The sequence below is a fragment of the Brachycentrus maculatus genome, unplaced genomic scaffold (genome assembly GCF_059751285.1).
Source record: "Brachycentrus maculatus isolate JH-2025_06_01 unplaced genomic scaffold, ASM5975128v1 h1tg000126l, whole genome shotgun sequence".
Lineage (NCBI taxonomy): Eukaryota > Metazoa > Arthropoda > Insecta > Trichoptera > Brachycentridae > Brachycentrus > Brachycentrus maculatus.
In genome coordinates, this window is record NW_028280879.1 from 799,789 (window position 1) to 821,861 (window position 22,073).

Here is a 22,073-nt window from a genome sequence, read left to right on the forward strand (position 1 = left end):
TTACGAGTATTAATATAACCTTCTATGGTTAGATAACACTTATATGTTTCGAATAAGCTAAAACCTCGTTTAGCGCTTACTCGATTAACGCTGATTCGATTTGACGCGGCCTCCTCGATGCCTAAAAAAATATATTTAACTAAAGATAATATAACATTTTGAGTGTGTCCACATACTTGTTCACAAAATCTGGTTTATCTCCAATTACAGGAGTTATTTTTTTATTATTTTTTGACATCTCATCAAAGATGAAGAAGAATATGGAAGTCTGGGCATTTACGGGGCTGACGACCGTCATCGATAAGAGATAATATAAGAGTTTCTGCTTAGTAAAAAGCTTCTTTACATCTCACCAATAGATGTCTCTAGTGAAGTTCTAGTGATTCAAGAACAAGGTTTCTAAATTGGTTCATATATATATATATATATATATATATATATATATATATATATATATATATATATATATATATATATATATATATATATATATATATATATATATATATATATATATATATATATATATATATATATATATATATATATATATATATATATATGTATATATATAGAACTTCCGTGAATTTGAGTAGTGTGGTTGTCAATAATGGGTAGAATTGGTGAATGTTACACGTGTGTAAAGTGATCACTTAAACCAGCCGACGACGGTCGTCAGCCCCGTAAATGCCCAGACTTCCATATTCTTCTTCATCTTTGATGAGATGTCAAAAAAAAATAATATAAAAAAAAAAATAATAATAATAATAATAAAGATTATATATGTGAACATATATATACTAGCGCGTAAACCAAGGTCCACGCTATTAATACGATTTGGAGTGCTGTGTAAACGTTATTAATTTAAGAAAATCATATGTTTGTCGATTTCCATTAATAATTCATAGGTATCAAAACAAGTTGGTGTCAAGGCAATAAAAAAATTACACTTAAAAGTCAATGGCTCAAGTTTGAAATGCAAGTGTCGTTTACTAGCATTTCAGTTGCACTATTAAAAATATCCTCGTATAACACTGTTTCATTTAGCGCCGTATGTTAATAAACACGTATCCCAGTGTTAACAGGGGACTTTCTGTATCAGAAGCGAAAATCGGAAGGTGCGATGCAGTCAGTGTCCGCGCATTGATTCGAGGGTTGTCAGCCCGTATTCATTTCATCCCTAATTGTATTCCATCCAACTCGGCAAAAAAGCGCATCAACTCGGCCAAAAAACAAAGCTCGACTTATAAGAGCTTTGCTTATTTTACTAAGTGGCACAATTTAGCTTAGCGGTGTTATCCCTTTGGCGCCCGTACCGCGCAAAGGTTATCATCGCGCAGTTGGTTGTGTGCGTGCACGGCATGCTTTAAGGGTATGTTTGTATGAGTTTATAATCTTGTTTGTATGGGTGAGGGTGAAATTCGGTAGGGGACGCGTGCGGTACAATTTTCAGTCTTGTTCCCGTACTGCTCCGTGGCGCGCGTCAGGCTTACCTGCCCGCTCTCTTCGCTCTTTTTTTATATATTAAATTATGTGTGAATTTTCCAACAACAATATCACGTCCCAAGTTTAATTTCTCCGTGTTTCAAATTCTTTCGAAGTTTCTTTCCGCAGTTCTCTGTCCGTTCGGTATCGATTGAAGTGGTCGAGTAGTTATCCTCGCGAACTCGCGTGCTTCGAAGTCGAATCGTCTCCGAAATCGTCCAGAGAGCCTTGGTCTTCAGCCAGACTGCAGGACATGGACGCGACGTGTCCCTGCGGAAGGCCGGTCGCCGATGTAGGGATCGTGTGAGAGAAACGAAGTTATGTTAGCGGGGGGCAGACTAAACGGTTTTTTGACATCTGACCAGTGACCACAACAATTATGGATGAAAACCTAACTGAAAAGTGGGATCCTGGTTCGTATAATAATTTGCAATGACTTAAGTTTATTTATTTTGACGCATAGGTGCATAACTGCAATAGTAAATCCCGGTATTTACTTTCAAAAACTTGTTACAAAACTTACGTAATTGTACAATTGTTTCTTTTTTTTACTTTTATACAATTTTTGACTGTATATATTGCGATAAATATTTTTAGTGGCTAAAGAAACTGCTTTAAATATTTTTTATTTATTCTTCATAATTCGTCATAACTTAAAATAGTCTTTGAATAAAAAGAATATGATTTGGATCATCTATTTGTTTTTTTTTTAGATGTTTATTTGTAAAAACATTTATTTTCCAAACCAATATCTTTTAAATTATTCATTAAAAAAATTAATTGAATTTATTTCATGTAATTTTTCGTGCTAAAATATCAAATAAAATGATTTCACGGGAAAACATTTATTACGGTTAAATAATAATAAAGTACAAGGGATGATAATTTAATTTGCACACTTTTTTAGAATTGCGAATTCCGTAAAGATATGCCAAAAACACTACATGCTTTCTAAAAATTGACTTAGTAAATAATAAAACAACGCAATATATCTTTATTACCAAGAACTTTAAACTCAATGCAAAAATACAAATAAAAAATAAATAGATTTCAGTCATGATTAATAATATACATTTTAAAAGTTAAAGCCGTTTTTTCTCTTCATTTGTTATATACATTTTTTTCATATCTGTTTATTTTTGGGATACCATGGGGGGCTATTCAGACCCTGTAGTCCCCGGCTAGCTAATATCCTAAAAATATATTCAGAAAATTATAAAATAATGTGCACTATAATCACATCCTCATAAGGGCTGTAATGATAATTAAATCTCCCCAAATCGCATTAATTATCATGAATAATATAGATCAGTTGTCATTTTTGAAGATGTGACATCACCACAGACAATATATATAGGCAAATGGTTAGTTACTCTCTATTCTCCCTACTACCCATGGGTATTTAAATTACGTATTCATTGAAAATAACAACAATCACTAAAGTACGGTGAAAAAATAATGTTATTTTATCACTAATAATTTAAAGTAAATAACTAAAGGTCAATTTTTTACACTGCTATCATCGAACTTGAAGTGGCAACATTCGCTTACTGATGTGACACTGACAGTTCTGCAGTTGTGTAGTATCTGTCAAACAATTATTTCTCTCTCTCAAGAACTGCTGTTTACAAATACCCATGTTGAAGTTAATAAATAAAATAAAGAACTTTTACTCACTTAAATTTGGATAATGTACACAGCGCCATTTTCGTAAAATACTTCCTCAAGGGCTACCTCTTATCTACATGTAGGTGATCCCAAAAGTCATGAAACATATATATTGTTCCTATTTGTGGTTTGCCAGGAACTCACCGATGTGCAGAAACGTGTGGCTGGATACATCTGGACCAGTTTGGCACACATGTCAATTTGTCCATAACAATATGATGCATGACAGTTTTCGGAACATTCAAAGTAAAGCTAATAGCAGAACAAACATTTGATAGTCAGAATTCAACAAATTACTCGCACTAGTCACATTTTCATCGGTTTGGCTTTTTCTTGGGTGTCCAGATGGAAGGTCTTCGTCCACCCCTTACTGGCATCCCTTGAGCTTCTTCACCTACCTTGAAACTTACTCATACAATAGAACAGACTACCTGTAGGCTTGCTTGGGCGATTTGTGAATTTCGACAGTTTTTCACTGTCGAGTTTCGTGCAAAATTTGATCACCCAATCACACATCTCAAAATACTAGGGTGCACTAAATCATTTATTCTAGTTCTACTGATGTTCACAGCTGAATAAACTTTCATGTGCTGTAAAGCTTAGGATCTCCCCAACCTCATCCAATCAGTTTGAGATGCTGCGATCGGTAGGGTTTGCGAGCAAAAAAACATTTCATGACTTTTAGGATATGCCTCGTATATGTGCTTTTTAAACCATTGGAAAAACAGAAATCGTGAAATACTTTCAATATAGCGGCATCTTGCCGACTTACATATATGTAAAAGGTGCCTGAAGTGTATTTATATACCAGAAGCATACACAAAATGCCGAACTCTCTTTATGTGGAACGGAAGGCCTGTTGACGACAGTCAACAGTTCGGCTTCTGCTGAGGAGTTTTAGTTAGTTTTCTCCGAGCAATGAGCAAATGCTGAGAAATTCCTGGTTGGGCCACACTATCATCCTTCCTTTTCCCAACAGAGATTAAAATAAAATTCTAATCTCTAAAAGTTTCTAGCTAGAAGTAACAAAAATCGACTAATTGATCTATAAACCTTGGTCTAAGAAGCAGGATAAATAGTAAATGCAACTCCAATTTAAAAATAATATAGAATAAAAAAATATTGATAAGTAAGTAATCTAACCAACCGATATATTGTTCTTTTTCCAGCTCTTTCCCGCCTGCTGTCTTCTTTAAAGGACGTTCAAGGGGGCGAAGACTTGACCTTCCTCAGTGAGCTACTTCAGTCCAAACAGCTCCATGCGTTGGTGCATGTCCATAACAAAATTGTGGCCAAGGGAAAGGATGAAAGGTTCTTCCCCTTACTGTCTAATTCTATGGAAGTTGCCTTGGAAGTCCTAGAACTGATTTCTGTGTCCAACAGACAGACATCACCAATACAAGAAGAGGTGTTCAAGCTACTCCAGACTCCTCATGTTCAGGTATTTCAGAGATACGGTGTTCGCTATTCGCAAATGATAATCTCAACCCTAAAGCGCAGTTAAATTCACTTAGTAATCAGAGGAAGAATCCAAAAGCTTTACAAATATGAAAAAGCTAATGAGTCATTTAATAAATAAAAATGCATTGGAGGTTAATATCTAGATTTTTGTATTACATTTTGTATAATTATTACTGTAAAAAAAGTGTATTATTTTTTAAAAGTGTATATTTATAGTATTTTCAAATTTGTTTAGTATAACCGACCAATGTTATATTTAAATTATTAAGTGATTTTATATCAAAGCTATACTTTAACACTGAACTTCTCATTTACACGGTAGATACGTTAGATGCGGTAGATACCATGTAAAAAAGTATACTTAAATAAAAATAAGTTATGGTGGATAGGTTTCTTTGTATAAAAATCAATTCAAGATATCAACAATCAATAAAATGTAGCTTATTGTATCTGAATTTTATTTAAAAAAAGTACTTAAAATATTCCAAGGTATCCAGAATTATTTACTTTCACTATAGTACGATAGACTATTCCGTTTATGCACATTAGTTATTTGAAAATTGTGTAAAGAGCTCAGTGTAATATACTTATTTTAACACTACAGTTCAACTCAGTTATTGACACCTGGAAAAGTGAATATTTCGTGACTCTGTACTATATTTCAATTGGTTGTTTTGTTTATTTAAGGGAATCCTTTGCGCTCACGATGCTATTGCTCAGAAAGACTATTATCCTCATTTGCCAGAAGTGCCTGCGGATGGAGATGATAACGAAGAGACCGTTAAGATAGTGCAACTAGTAAAAAGCGACGAACCATTGGTAAATAATCCTCATTCAATCAATTTCATTATTACACTACTAACAATTTATTAACCACAAACTAAATTATTTGTACTAAGCTTCAACCACAGTCGTGAATCCAATTTATTATTTGGTCACTATCTTTTGGTAATAACTATTTTGTAAACAAATAAGTTGATTGATTTTTGTCCCATTTATCGAGGGTACACTAGCAGAACGCATTAAGTCATACAAACATGTTTGGGAAACACGGAAATTAAAGGAGAAAAATTTATTCTAAACATTATACCTTACTCTTTTCTTCTCCGTCTTATTCCTCATTACTGTGGGTTGTGACCTTTGTGGAAGTAATGAATCTTCTCCAGTTATTTGTTGACTGCGCTGCATGTAGCGCTCCAACCACCGAGTATTATCACTACAATTTTATTCAAATTAAATTAATACTTAACACGTTCTGTATGTCAAATACGGCTCCCATGTCCATACAAATATTCCGGCCACGTGTTGTATACAGAAGTTGTGTTGGATAAAAATAAAGATTCGTGGGCGGTTTTATGTATTATGAAAACGCAAAAGAATAAACTTACTTATGATGTTTAAATAGAAAGCAGATAATCGATTTTGAACTAAGTTATAGGTTTTAAAAAATTCACTAAATTATGTTTATCTGTTTTACTATTATTTTATACTCATTGAATAAAGAATATGCTTCTTGATATACACATTCATAATAATACCCAAAAGTACATTCTTTACAATTGATAAGTAATAATTTCATTTTAATAAAAGAGTAGCATGTAATAAACATTTCTTAATTTATTTATTTTTTATTCAGTTACTGGATTATTCACCCTACAGATGACATATCAATATAAATTAAAGGTGTCTCAATTCAAGACCAAGCATCTATAATTGAACACTTTAAATAATGGCCAGAATGGTGAACGTTACACAAGTATATAAATCATAATCCCTGGAATGCTAAGACTTCCATCTTCTTTCATATAAAAACGATAGATGCTTCATCTCAAGTTGAGACTATTTAAACATTTCTCCTTTAAACTCCATTATCACTGAACATATTTTTATGACTTAATGTTTTCTGCTAATATATCCTTACTATCATTTTTTTACTAAATTTTTATGACCGTGTATAGCAATTTGTGATTTTCTTTGACTAAGATGTCAATCAAATTTAATTAAGAAATTATCCCTGTTATTTTAAATCACAATCCACATTCGAAATACATACTTTAATTTTTCGTTATTATTATAATATACATAATAATTATTTATTTTATCTAATCGAAAGATTATTTTAGACCACTAACAAGGGAATTTTGAAAACACAATAATTTAAAACCGCAGTTTTTCTATTGTAATTATCAGAGAGGGTAATTGGTATTCTGTATTCAAATTATAGAGTTAGATTGTAGATAAGAGTCCCTGGAAATCTAGACAAATTACATTAAAAAAAACTGCTGTATTTAATTAATGACATGTCACCTATTATTTCCAGTGACTGAGTTCTTTGAAGATCTGATCAAATCAATGGTTGCTTCATACTTGAATTTTTGTTTTTATTTTACAACAATACAAAATAACTAAAGCTTTTTTATTCATATGTTTTTACACCTATTTTCCAATTAACATATCGTAGCTTAGACGTTTACTAATAAAAACAAGCTTATGAAGAGCACTTTTATTTACTTTTTAATTAGCACTTTGGGTTCTTTTCCTACTGCCAAATAAAGCCATTACTGATGGTGAAATAGTATGTAACTTCATAAAACTAGACGCCAATAACTTGCTTAATGATGCTTTACAAAATATTATAATAATAAATGAAATATATAAAGTATTTAATACAATTTTCCAAGATATTATTTCAATGAGCAGCGATATTCTCCTACTGCCAATATTGGTAATTTTACGCCTTACTTCCTCGCTTTATTCAATCACTTTGCACCTTATTTTAAATAATCTAGCACAACTCTAATTTATAGATAAATTAAAGTTATTTTGGATTTTTGAAAAACGAGAACACCGCTGTTATGGATCATCAAATTTATAAAATTGAACGTAACTTAAAAGATGTTTAAGTCTTGATCAACAATATATTATATGAAGCAATTTTTATACAAAATTATTATTTTATTTCTCGTGACAATGTAAAATTTTACTTTCTTGTATTTTTGTTATATACAGTGGAAATCGTTCAATAAAAAATCGTGGGTATTCAAGTATTATTTTAACATCAAAACTTGCAAACCAAATAATATAATAACTACAATTTATGAACACTTTAAACGTATACTACTTCATTTTTAAAACACTTATTACGAATAAGATATTTATGTGTTGGCAAGTGAAGCGAATGAATGATGATATACTTATGAATAATGGCAAGCGCTATAATAGTAGGGCATGCAAAATAACCTTAAAATGGCATCACTAGTAAAAAAAAGTAATAAAACCCGTTTGCAGATTATTTCTCCAGATGTCATTACAAAATGCACTGTGACATTATAATACTGCATACTATTTACTACTCATTATCATACTTACTCATAACCCTTATTCACATCCAATGGTGCATAGGGCACTGCATCAAATTGACACAGTGTTTGATTATTACTTACATGAAGGCAAGGTGATCAGTCTTGCGCTTCAGGAACCAGTCCAGGGTAATAGTAAATAAATATTACAGTGTAAAATCACTAATATTTGTTTCCCCCTCCCCCCTGGGAATCGAACCCGGGACCTCCAGCACGGTAGCTAAACACGCTGACCATTACACCACGGAGGCGGACATGACAGATATTTACTACAGATACCATTTACCTAGCCATGCGTTGTTGCTGCTCAGTCTGTTAAATATAAAAGAGAGAAAAGAGATAGAATGCATTTCCAATATCTTAAATTTTACAGCTGTCAAGTAGCAACAACATGAGATGTTTAATATCGTATATTGAAAATTCCACATAATTCTAGGTAAATGATCTATACTACAAAACACCAAATGAATCTGTTTTCTGCACTTATCATTTATAGTTTAAAAATGTAATTTATATACACTGAAATTGTGAAAAAGGATAGAAGAAAAGAAATAATTAATAGATTATTGATTGATAGAATACTTATGGCCATATTTACTGTTAAATGGTGATGCATGCCCTGTATCATAGTAACGAAATACTGATAAATGAACGCAATGAAACAGAAATCCGAGTTTGATAAAATTTATATTCTAGCTCCTGCAAAAACAGTGTAATACATAGTTTGTTAGTATAATATTATGATATTTTTTTACTCACCAGAGTTGACCAGATTCTTTTACGTATTTTCTATTGACTTTTTTTAACAATTTCCATTGTTTAGACCAGAGGTTCCCAAACTCTTTTATCTCGTAGACCCCTTGCCTTACCTGATATTGATTTTTATCAAATTCATCAACTTCAAATGTATTTTTGACAGCCGGTATATGTACTGTTACTCACTTTGAACCACACATGTTAGATTTTATACATTTATATTTTAAATTCAAATTAAAACATAGACCCCTTGCAAGTTGTCATAGACCCCTGGGGGTCGATATAGACCACTTTGGGAATCACTGGTTTAGACCTAAATGTTCTATTTGACACTAAAATATTAAACTTCTTAGAACGGCTAAATATTATTCTCCTTATCTAAAATATGATTCAATTTATTCTGAATCCTTGGAAAGTTAATATATATAGTGTGAAATTTATTATTCTTTACAATCCTTTTATATAATTTTGTAATGTTTTTTATTAAACTTTTTTATTTTGTTTTGGAACCCAAAGGGTTCAAAATAAATATCAGTGTTTTTTCACTCTGATATTTATTTAATATTACCCTGGACCGGTACCTGAAGCGTAAGACTGATCACCTTGCCTTCATGCTTGATATTGCAACTTGATATTGCATCAGTTGAATGCAGTGCCATATGCACCATTAGGTGCGGATGAGGGTAAAAAGAAGATAAAAAGTTAATTTTGTATTATTTTTTTAAAGATAAATATTTGTACTATATTACTCAGTTTTATTCTTTTTTTGTAAGCCTAAGCGCCCCACTATTAAAAATTATAACCAAGTTTTGTTACGTTAGGTTAGGTTCCATAAGGATCATAGCCTGATTGATAAAATATTTACCACAGTATGACAATTAGATAGTTTGAATTTAAAATAGAACAGGTAAACATTAACTTTATATATTTTTTATATTATGACAGTTTATATTTTTTTTATTTACCTCCTTTACACAATTTAATATTGTCATGTATTTATTACACATAAATGAACTTATAATAAGTACAAATACTTTTTCTTCTTTTTTTACACGGTTATTTTTTAACATTATTTTATGTTATACGCCATCAAATAGATAAATACAATTATCTTTTTAAATACTTATATTTGTCAATATAATTTCCACCGTTATGAATTAATATTTCTTACATCTATAGACCTTGTCTTTCCCCACACTCTGTCTTCAGTCGTGTTTTCACAAACAAGAAAACTTTAGCGATTAATGTCTGTCAGGCTGTCTGATTGCTAATTTGCAAGTTGCTATCAGACAAACTACCGGATGTTTCTCGCCCGTGGAAATGCGGCTTAATGCTGTTGAATTTATACCCCATGAACTAGATGCTTTGTAATATTCTATATAATCACACAAACTATATGTATTATTCAATAAATACTATTCATATTACTCTTAAACTTTTTTTCAAATATCTTTCAAAGTATTATCCTCATTCAGGCTAAAGACTATCAATCGCTGTAATGAGTTTTCTCTGTCTACAGTACATTGCTCCTTACACTGTTGCTGTTACTAGAATATTAACACATTGTTGGCGGGCGGGCATCAACCCCGACTCTATTTAGTATACTAATTAGGATCATATACTATATCACAAGTAACCGCAAACCTGACCCGATCTGTACAATGTTTTTTGGCATCTTGCGCTGTACCAAATGAAAGCAAACAGAACGCTTATAAGCGTCTTCGCTCTCTACCAACAGTATGTCAAAGACGCTTTCAAGCGTTTCCTGCAAACAATGTGTTAACATATCGTAGTCATACAGGAGAAAGTGACCAAGTGCATTAAAAAAAAACCCGTGATCATTGACTATTTGATATCTTACTAGCTTAATATTGCCCTGAAAAAATCCCAAAGGATTTTGAACATGGAAGTGTAATATATTGACTTGTTAGAAATGACTAACTGCATTGATGTTTATTTTCTTGCCAAGCAAAAGTGACTTAAATAACCCTACTGAACATTTTACGTTTTGTTAGTTGGTCACTTTGTCCTGTACGACTACGATATTATAATTGTGGTCTGGAAGTAAGTTAAAATTATAACCAAAGAACCACCTGAATGAGGATGAGTTGTGTATTCTTCTCAACTAATCTGTTTTATCAAATCGCCACGAGAATTTTAATTATATTTTTATGGTCAAAAGGGTGGTGCTCAGAGTGCAGAGCCCATAGTGGTAAGTTTATGACACAGTTTAAATGTTTCAATAGTTTTACGCTTAAAATATATATCGCTCACCGCTTAATGTCAAAATCGTTTTCACAAATCTCCAAGATAACTGCCGTCTCTTCACTCATCTACAAAAAGAGTTGCTTTTACATTCATTGTTTGAATGCATGTTTATTTCACATTTCATTACATTACCAGTATAAATAAACATGTATTATATATATATGTGAGTGTGTGAATTTAGCATACAGTGGGCTCTCGATTTATCTTGATTGATAGATGAAAATCATCTCTCTTTAGTAAAGATGTGAATATCAAATCTGTAACATACTTTCATTTCTTTATTCCAATCAGGGTAATCGAAATACCATTGTATATTGATGTATCAGAAAACAGCGAAATGTAACAAATGTCATCGAAAAAACCTTAGGTTTATCATGAGACTCAGTTGCATGATCACCAATAAATCTATAAATTTAAGACTTTTTGTACAACACTGTAGCAGTTCCGAGATAATGGACGAAATGTAAGTATTCGATGTTTTAATGTTACGGAATAAATACACCATCATATTATTTTTTTTGACATCTCATCAGAGATGAAGAAGAATATGGAAGTCTGGGCATTTACGGGACTGACGTCCATCATAGGCTGGTTTAAGTAATCACTTTACACACATGTAACATTAACACACAGTTAACTTTATCTACTACTACAACTGACCCTTATCCGCACCCAATGTTGCATAGGGCACTGCATCAAATTGATGCAATGTAAATTTAACCTTTTAACCGCGTTAACTTTGTTCCTGAGAGACGCCCGTGCGCGGCGGTATTTTGCCATTTTTTAAATGATTACTTTTATCATGTATTTAGTTAAGAAACAATTTATTTTCCTAAACAAAAACGTTCCATGGGATTCATTGTGCCTTTTTGGTACTCTATAATACACTTGTGTCACATTATTCTTCAAATAAATCGTAATAAAAACAAATTAGATCGAAACATAAATAAATCAAAGCACGCATCGTGTGTCACTCTTACCCACTGGCGATGCGTAGCGGCGAGAGTGAGACAGATATAGGGCATGATTATGGCGCGGACTATACCATGATTATACCGACCGCAAGAAAAATCAGGGATCTGTTCTTTTATTTATCCTTGTGATGTTACAAATTATTAGTCAGATATTTCAACAGATGTCATAAGGCCAAGGATTGACGTATTATTTTATCCAAAGTTCCACACCATGAAAAAATCCCTCCAAGTTGAACTGAGGTTCGAAACTTGGAGTAAAGTAAAAACACAAACGGTTATGTCAGCCGCGTACAGGGAATGTTTTATGAAAACACATACGGTCATGCGAGTCGCGTGGATCCGGTTAAATGTTTATTTTATGAACGCTAGGTGATCATTATAAATAGGTACCAACTGCCTGAAAATCAACTACACCAAGAGAATTATACCATTTTAGATCATTTTATGTAAGTTGTATTTTTGACTCTTGTCTATAATTATAATACTTCCTCGTACTGATCATGCCATTGCTTTATCGAATTCATCAGCATGGCATCAATGTAACCTTACCAATAATCATATTAATATTTTCTCTAACAACAGATCTTTAAAATCAAATTATACATTATCTCTCTTGTCATATCGACGACCCCTACGTAAAGTACTCTATCTGCAAATCTGTTACTTTACAGGAGAGAAGATTTTTTCAACACATTATTTTATTAATTAACGGTTTTATCTGAAACTCTAAACTAGAATTATATATTCAAAAACACGATAAAATAATGTATTAAATCGTTTTTAAACTTTATGCTTTGTCCAAATTAAGTAGTTAGCGTTTTAGGAGTTCAGTTCATTTTGAAAATTCGATGTAGATACCGTCTTATGTGCCTGAAAACTAGGCGTAATTTATTATTTATATTTTTTTCATTTGTTTATATTTGTAGGTAACGGTCAGTTGGTAACGTACACCAAATATCTCAAAATTGATAAAAATGTAGTTAGCGCACTTTACATAGGGCATGTCGATATGTGTATGGTTGAAGATATTTTCATAATATCATAGTTTCATTTATTCAGTCAGACTTTACATTAAACCATTAAGCATGTCATAAGTCAAATCGTTTGGTAAACAAACTCGCTACTGTCATATCCCTGACTTCATCAATGTACAATAGAACAGCCTCTTGCATCTTGTAACATCAAATGTCTTTTGTCCACTACAACAATATGGCCGAGTGCTTTGATAGTACTAATAGCTGTGTTGGTAATGATATGACGAGGATTGCAAAAGAGTATCATAAATCTAGGCAGTATAATTGTTTTAATTTACCAGATTCTCTTGTTGAAAAACAGCATTTCAGTAGGTTTGTTTTCAGAAAATTGGTACCAATAGAAACAGGGTTCGCAAGCTACACAGTAGAAGTAGAATATAGAGTACACTGATAGTAAATTTCACCAAACTCATGTATGATGTCATTGTAATTTAAGTTACTTAGCAGCAATTTAAATGTCTAGAATTTGAATGTGGGGAATCTTTTCATTTCTACAAGCCACATTTGTGACTTTTAGAAATGAAAAAATCCCACATTAGGCCGCTGTAAAGAAAACCTTGATAACCCGTATAAACCAAATATTTGTAATTTACAATGTAAACTAGTTAAAATGCAATTTATAGAAGTCTTTGAAAAAAAATACACATTTTAAAATTAAATTTTATATTTTTAGTTTCCAAGTTTTGCGGTCATAAACATATGGAAGCTGAATTTTTATATAATATTTATATATGTATTGATTAACCGAATCAAAATGCCATACCAAGAGGCTGCATACAGCCTTAATGCAGCAGGTTGTCCACCCATAGTTTCATCATTTTAATCTCTCAAATTTATTAGTTAAATTTTTTTAATATGATAATATGATGAAATCCTATTGTGTACAGTCATTTAATGATGTGGTGTGTGATCAATTTCAGAGCGGTTGTTAAAAATAAAACTTTTTTTAATAAGAAATTTTTTACTATTAAGCCCCGCTGATGCAATTAATGCATATTATTGTATGTTTAAAAATAAGCTCTTCATATTTGCACCCAGGTAACAAGACAATATGCCCAGTGAGTGAACAAACTCCAATGGCCTCAGTACATGTTTATACCTTAGCCTCTCCGTTTATCATCAGCCATTACAATTTCCTAAGTACTAACTTGACAATTTCATTTATTATAGGGTGCTACAATCAAAACCGACGAAGATACCGGGAAAATTGTCATAGCAAGAGTAATGCACGGAGGTGCTGCAGATAGATCAGGATTAATCCACGCCGGCGATGAAGTCATAGAAGTGAACGGTATCAACGTGGAATTCAAGACGCCGGCGGATGTTCTTGCCATACTTGTAAGTCCACTTTGTTTATATTTATATTTTCAATTTTTTTTCAATTCAACGCCACACCTGGCCTAACGGCATGCCTTTAGGCATTCTCAAATTCGAATACTTCTGGTCTCTACTGTTTTTTCTTCTTTGTTTCCTTAACCTGTCAGGGATTGAGTTTCAGCAAACAAAACTGTATCTAGGGAGTGAATTTTTTTATTTTTTTTTTACTTTTTATTATGGTCAATGCTATAAGCAACATAATTTCTTATATAAAAATATATACACCAGTGCACATGTTTTATTTCAAAATTATCTTTGTTTTATATCACAGATTTTCTTTGACAGCGTCATTACGATGACGTCACACAAACATTATTTTAGGTAAAATGAAGTAGGTAAAACAGAAAAATAATCTAAAATGTAGTTATAGTGTTTAAATACAACCACAGATAGCAGTAAAAGTGCCATTTTAGAAATAAATGTCACCAGGCTTTAGTTATAAGTGCGGGCGTTCATGTATGCCCATACTCCTTTGAGGAAAGTTTTGTTTAGAAGACCACACTCCCGGACAGGTTAAGAGTCGCAAAATATTCACAATGTTAACATATCGTAGTCATACAGGAGAAAGTGACCAAGTGCATTTTTTGCAAAAACGTTATCATTGACTATTTGATATCTTACTAATATTGCCCTGAAAAAAATACCAAAGGATTTTAAACTTGGAAGTATAATATATTGACTTGTTAAAAATGACTAACTGCATTGATTTTTATTTTCCTGCCAAGTAAAAGTGACTTAAATGGCCCTCCTGAACATTTTACGTTTTGTTAGTTGGTCATTTTCTCCTGTACGACTACGATTTGTCCTCAGAATCCAATGATTCTTACCTTCTTCACTAGACTTAGTTACTAGACAACAATTACCAACGTAATTCACACAAAATAAAGTTGCAGTCCGTAAGAAGGGTGAATGTCATATAGACCATTCCTGGCTTAATATTCTTTGAACCAATTTGAGGAGAATGATTTTGAAACATTGTCATTCATAATTCATTATTGTCACCGTCAAAAAGTAACTCTCAAAAAATACTGATTATGTTTCTGTTATATTTCAATATGATTCTACTCTTAGAGAGTGCTATTAGATTATAACGTCCCAAGAAAAGATCAATATGGCTGAGTGAAGTTTCACAATGTTAGTGGCATTTGTATTATGTGAACGAATCCATTTATTTTTGTTTCAGCAAAATTCTGAAGGGACCATAACATTTAAATTAGTACCATCTTACGGAAAACTTGGTTTGCGGGAAAGCAAAGTCCGCGTTCGCGCCCATTTCGATTATTCTTCTGCAAACGACCCTTATATTCCCTGCAAAGAAGCTGGCCTCGATTTCAAGAAAGGCGATGTTCTCCATATAGTCTCGCAAGATGATGCCTACTGGTACGTTTTCTTCTACATTTTAATATATTTTTGTTCATAATTCTCAAAATTTCATTCTGTGATTAATGTTTTAATTGGCAATATAACAAAATCAAATTAAAATAATACTTATTCTCATTCAATAAGTTATTCCATTTGTTCAAGAAAATATTTTATTTTGCATCTTCTTCTAACCCTTATCCATACCCAATGGTGTATAGGGCACTGCATCGTATTGACACAGTGCTATCTTTATCGTAACTTACACGAAGGCAAGGTGATCACTCCTGCGCTTCGGGGACCAGTCCAGGGTAATATTATACAAATATTAGAGTGTAATATTTATTTTCACACCCCCCTGGGAATCGAACCCGGGACCTCCAGTATGGTAGCTAAACACGCTAACTATAACATCACGGAGGCGGACAAATTTTATTTTTACTTGGTAAATACCACTATTTCTTAAAATTTATTGCGACATGTGTTTTGGCGCATTTAACATCTTTATCAAACATTAGAAGCTGAATGCATCGAAGCACATCACAATAGATTTTTAGAAATCGTTTCATTTACCTAGTAAAATTTAAAATAAAGATTAATATATATTACTACAAAGAGACTGCCAAATCAATTAATGAAAAAAAAATTATTGTTTCAGCATTCACTTTGTGGTAAGACATGATGCAATTGTAAAAGAAAAACATTTGTTTTTTACTACTTGAGTTTAATTGTGTCCCCTACTTTCGAAATCCGCCAGATCCATGTAAGTCGATTTTCCAAAAAATGCAAAATTCTCCGGGTAACATTTATGTTTAAAAGATTTGTCTATCGTTAGATAAAATATTATGAAATAGAATTTTTTTTTTTTTTTTTAGTATTTAAAAAAATACGAGAGACACAAACCGATTATGACGTAATCTTAATTTTTGACCTGTCCCCGCTCTCTGATTGGCTGATATGGGTCAGAAGGCAAGATCCATGAATATAGCGGAATTTGAAATACAACGCTGTTTCTAAGTATTTTTTAGCAGGGTTTTAAAATCAATCAATCAATAAAACCCACAATTGGCATTCCGAAAGAGTATTTATTTTAAAATCTTATAAAATTGGATCTGGCAAATTTTGAAAGTAGGCAACACAATTATTAAAGTTTTAGTTTATACTCAGACCTGAAGATGAAAGCATAGCTTCTGAAAATAGTTGTTATGTTTAAACTCAAGTGATAAAAAACAAGTGTTCTTTTATAAATAAAATAAATAAAACCCTTATCCGCACCCCAATGGTGCATAAGGCACTGCGTCATATAAACGCAGTGTTATCTTGATCGTTTACACATGAAGGAAAGGTGATCAGCCCTCCGCTTCAGCTACCAGTCCAGGATAAAATTGAATAAATATGACAGTGAAAAAATCACTTCTATTTATTTTACCCCCCTTGGGAATCGAACCCGGGACCTCCAGAACGGTAGCCGAGCGTGCTGACCATTACACTACGGATGCGGAGTGTTCTTTTACAATATTAAAATTTTATTGTTTGATATTATCCTTTGGGATCAATTTTCTTTGGAAGAGGGGTTTATGGAGACTCTCCAAGGTTGGCAGTCATCAAACTGCTTGGATGTTTTAGGTGGCAAGCGAGAAGAGAGGGAGAGAAAATAATGAGAGCTGGACTTATTCCATCGCGATCTCTTCAGGAAGGAAGGATTATCCACGAGCGGCAGACTCGTGCACCCACTTTAGATGGTATCCAACATTATTCAAAAAATTTAATTTTTTAATATTTTTCCCAAAATATATTTTTATACTCTTATTTATAACATGTAAAGCGATTTATATTTGAATAAAACAATTTGCCTGCGATTGTGCGATATTATATACATGCGACTGCTTTCACTTCAATCATTATATAATATTTAGTAATTTACGTAATGAAGAACTTTATTTGATTAGAAACACAATAATGGTAAAAACCTTATGACGAAAATTATAAAAAACAAATTAATGCATAAAGACAATTCTACTATTTATAGAAAATGTCAACAATTATTGCCCCTGTTATATTTTGCAATGATACAATTTATTTGAAAGGATGCGGAGTATGGTGGGGTATTATCATAATACACACACATAGCTCTAACTCCCTGTTGATATGAATCTGAGTGTTTTAATAAAATATTTTTTTTATGAATATCTTCAATTATTTTCTTTACTCTTAAACAGACTGTACGTTTTGAATCTCTAAATACATGTTCATTTATATTTAATTACAAGTTTTGGGGAAGAAAAATGAAAATGCAAGGAAAGTAGATTAATAAATAGAAAATGTAGTGATATTTTTCAAAATTGCTGTTAAAAAAACTAATTTTTACACAATTAACAAAATTCTATATATGTATGTCGGAGATGTCACAAAATATGCATGAACTCATTTATATACCATTTGATCAATAAATATATTAAAAATATAATGTGTTTAGTGTTTACATTATTCAGTTTTTCAATTTAAAATAAAGTTCTTCAAAATAAACGGAACCCCAATGGATACCTTATTTAAAATGGATTATTCCGAACGAGCAGAACCGTACAACTTGTGTATTTTGTCTGTTCAGGAAATGGTTGGTCGGCTCCGTCATCTCCGGTTCTCTGCAACCCGGCCGCAGCGGTGCAATGCTCTCGGACCCTGGCCTCGGAAGCCCAACAGCAGGAAGAGAATATCGCCTGTAAAGAATCGGATTGCTCCGACATGGACCCTGCCTCTCTGCTTCCTTGCAAACCGCAGGTCAAAATTAAGAAGATGATGTATGACTTGACAGAAAACGACGACTTTGACAGGGAAAACATACCGACTTACGAAGAAGTGGGAAGACTGTATCCCAGACCTGGACTTATTCCGCCGCTCATACTCATCGGCGCTCCGGGCGTAGGAAGGAATGAACTGAAGCGCCGACTCGTTGCCACTGATTCCGACAAATACAAAAGCCCCGTACCTTGTAAGTATTTCGATAACAGAATCGCATTACATTCACATTGATTTAATGCAGAAAAAGTATAGAATCAAATCAACTTTTTGTTTAATTGAAACTCCAAATTTGACTCTATACACTGTAAAATAATTAATATTGTTCTTTAATTTTTACACTCCTCCAACACAGAGTCCATATTTAACATGATCGCCCGGTTGTGTTGATTTATGTTTAAAATATACAATGAAAACACTTAAGGCCAATTTTCAGTTTATTAATGTAAAAATGACTTCTTGAAGAACGTTGTCAATTTTTTTATTCAGTTACTTCTCGACCTCAAAGACCAGGTGAACAAAATGGAAAAGAATACATATTCGTTAGCCGGGAGAGAATGGAACAAGATATTGCAGCTGGAAAATTGATAGAATTCGGAGAATATAAAGGAAACTTGTACGGAACATCGGCTGAAAGCGTGGAATCCATTATAAGTGCAGGTACGCAAGTAATTTCACAACCTCGGAAAATAGCATAAAGTTAAATGTGTTTGTGCGAGTGATATGAAAGCTGGTATGATTTATTTATATATATATAATTAATTTTCAGGTTATATTTGTGTACTGTGCCCTCATCAACAAGCGTTGAAGGCTCTCCGTACACCCCGAGTGCGTCCTTATGTTATCTTCATCAAACCACCTCCACTAGAAGAGTTAAGAGAAACTAGGATGGCCGCACGAGCGAGGTCTACGTTTGACGAAACAAATTCACGAGCATTTACGGTAAATTGTTTTGTTTGATTGCTTAATTCAATTCCTTTAGCAATGCCAAAAACATGTTGTCAATAGAAACTGCATCATTAAAGTGATCTGGACACTGAAACTATCATTTTATCATTTAAATCATAAAACTTTTCAAATCGTTTGTACAGGGCCTTGCATTATCGAAGCTTAACCCTTTCCGGTCCCCCAAAATTAAAATTAAAAATCTAGGTAGACAGTTACATTCCAATTTGAAAAATCTTTTGTCCTCTGCTCCACATACTGTTGTAATAGATACGAGTGACAAAAATGTAGGCTTGGAATTTAAATAGGTAATACTAATGATGAAAAAAATTTTAATAACATCCGACATGGGACCGACTGAATAAAGTGATAAATTATTTTTTAAAGTTGTTTTTTAATTGTTTTTTTTTCATTTGATCGCCGACGCCTTATATTATAACTGGTCAGCAACTTATAATACGAGTAGGTGATTGAGTACATAGAAAAACCCAACCTTTTTATCTTTATGCTGAGAGTACATCCGCTATGAAGTATGATAATTTTGCAGGATGAGGAGTTGATCGACATTATCAAGACTTCGGCTCGAATCGAGTATTTGTACGGGCACTTGTGCGATGAGGAGATTGTTAACGGAGACTTGGCAACTTCTCTCTCTGCGCTACTGAAGGCGGCTTGGAAGGTGCAGACTGAGCCGCTGTGGGTTCCTGCAAGCTGGGTGCAATAAACAAAATAACGTTCATAGTATATTAGGCAAATTGTAGTCCAAATAGCGTAAACTTGTTGACCTTTGTCACGCCAAATAACATATTATATATATCCATTTTGATGACCACTATTGTTGTGTGAGGTTGTATTGTACTGTGCAAATATATAAACACCTGTTTACTTAGAGCACCACAACAGAATTAGTTTCCTTTGTAGGGTAAAGCGTTACACCAACTTAGAATAGAATAATATATTGTAGTCATATATACATCTTGTTGTTACTTCGTTTACTATAGTTTATTGTAATATATCTTATTATACCAGTGCCTCTCTACATAAAGTTTCTTTGAATTTACTTTGCATATACTAAATCTTCCAAAATCATGCAATCTTATAAGCAATGTATTCGGATATGGAGAACTTAGATTAATATACTTTAAAGCTCTAAAAGTATAAACGTTCAACTAAGTTAGTGATAGTGAATAAAATAAATTCAAGTTGTTATTCTGAACATCAAATTGCAAATATTGTGCAAAAGGTTATTCCAAGTATACCTGTATTTTAAATCATGGTGATTCTCGTTGTATGTGTATTGTCTTTAGTATACTTAAATTATGTACTCAAACACTGTTTACCAGGTCTCGTCGATAAGTTACAAAGCACTATGTATATAATTTATAATTGAAGCACTAACATACAGTTTTACATTTTAGTTTAATAAACTTGTAGTAAACATTGTGTTTGTATATATTGTTTTTAATTTTATTTACTTGTTATATGCTAACTTATCAATTGAGTGTTTTACAACATACCAACTCTCAAATATATAAAAAAACACATTTGTGAGTGTGATTGTAGAGGACTAATAGTCCCGTTTTGTAGATGACATCTTCTTTCTCCTAGCGCTAGTCTGGCTTGATGAGTTCTGAGTGATTTGTTATATTGGACATTCACATAGAGGGTGCTTTTCTTGATCTAAAATTCCCTGAGAATACGCTTAAACTAAATAACTATACCTATAAATATATTTTGTACTTCAGTTTCATTAATGTAAGAATCAAACATGAATGTAAACTTGTATGTATTTTATTATTTGATGCTAGTCAATTTAAAATATTGTACTTGATTAGTTTTATGATATGTATAACAAACTTGTAAATATATATATATATATAATTGAAGGTGTGCGATGATAGACACACAAATTGTCAAGACACTAATTTTACAATGAGTCTTTCATAGGAAATAATTAACTCAATAGACGTATGTGTATGATGTTATTTAGTAATAATGACAGCAGTGTACATTTGAATCCATGCCCTAAGTGTGATTTTTTTAAAACTAGTTTATGGTAAGAAATCATCCCAGACGATATGAAATTACTACATACTTAAAGTAGTCAATGGTTACTTGGGGGTTTTGTTCCTGCAACTAAATCATGAATAGCATAACCAAATATAGTATAAATCTTCTCTCAGGTCATCTGAGTCATATCGCTCACTCCTTTCAAGAACGTCATAAATCAAAAAACTTGATTTTTCAGGAGAATGTTTTTAAAGTTTAAAAATATAATACAATGTATTGAAAATAAATATCAAGCCACTTACAGAACTTTTTACTGTGCAACAGATCTTTTTAGGTAAAACCTGAAGGTTTTTTCTCCATTTGAAAAATATTTAGTATATTTAAAAAAAACAATTAAACAATACATTTTGTTCAAAATGCAAAAACAAGACTTTTTGCCCTGTAGCGGGTAAATATTAAGTTAAAAAATATGCCTCTTTTGCTGGGATAAAGCACATTTTTTGGGCATTCCGAAAACATGCACAAGTGAAAATTGACGATTTTTGATTTATGACGTTCTTGAAAGGAGTGAGCGATATGTA

The 22,073-nt window shown here is 32.4% G+C and overlaps 1 protein-coding gene across 1 annotated transcript; it reads left to right on the plus strand.

Moving 5' to 3' along the window:
* The first annotated feature begins 1,451 nt into the window (after positions 1-1,451).
* metro (membrane palmitoylated protein 7-like protein metro) lies at positions 1,452-20,317 on the plus strand. Its single transcript, XM_088260172.1, has 11 exons — positions 1,452-1,898; positions 4,323-4,594; positions 5,302-5,433; positions 10,912-10,941; positions 14,176-14,343; positions 15,566-15,762; positions 17,368-17,483; positions 18,350-18,730; positions 19,027-19,197; positions 19,307-19,479; positions 20,030-20,317. Exons 1-11 carry the CDS (start codon positions 1,865-1,867, stop codon positions 20,204-20,206), a joined length of 1,851 nt encoding a protein of 616 aa, XP_088116298.1. The 5' UTR covers positions 1,452-1,864; the 3' UTR covers positions 20,207-20,317.
* The last annotated feature ends 1,756 nt before the right edge of the window (positions 20,318-22,073 follow it).

Coding starts and splice junctions, on each gene's coding strand:
- metro (XM_088260172.1), top strand. CDS start 1,865: ATGGATGAAAACCTAACTGAAAAGTGGGATCCTG. Junction 4,595..5,301: donor TCCAGACTCCTCATGTTCAG/GTATTTCAGAGA, acceptor TGTTTATTTAAG/GGAATCCTTTGCGCTCACGA. Junction 17,484..18,349: donor TCGTGCACCCACTTTAGATG/GTATCCAACATT, acceptor TTGTCTGTTCAG/GAAATGGTTGGTCGGCTCCG.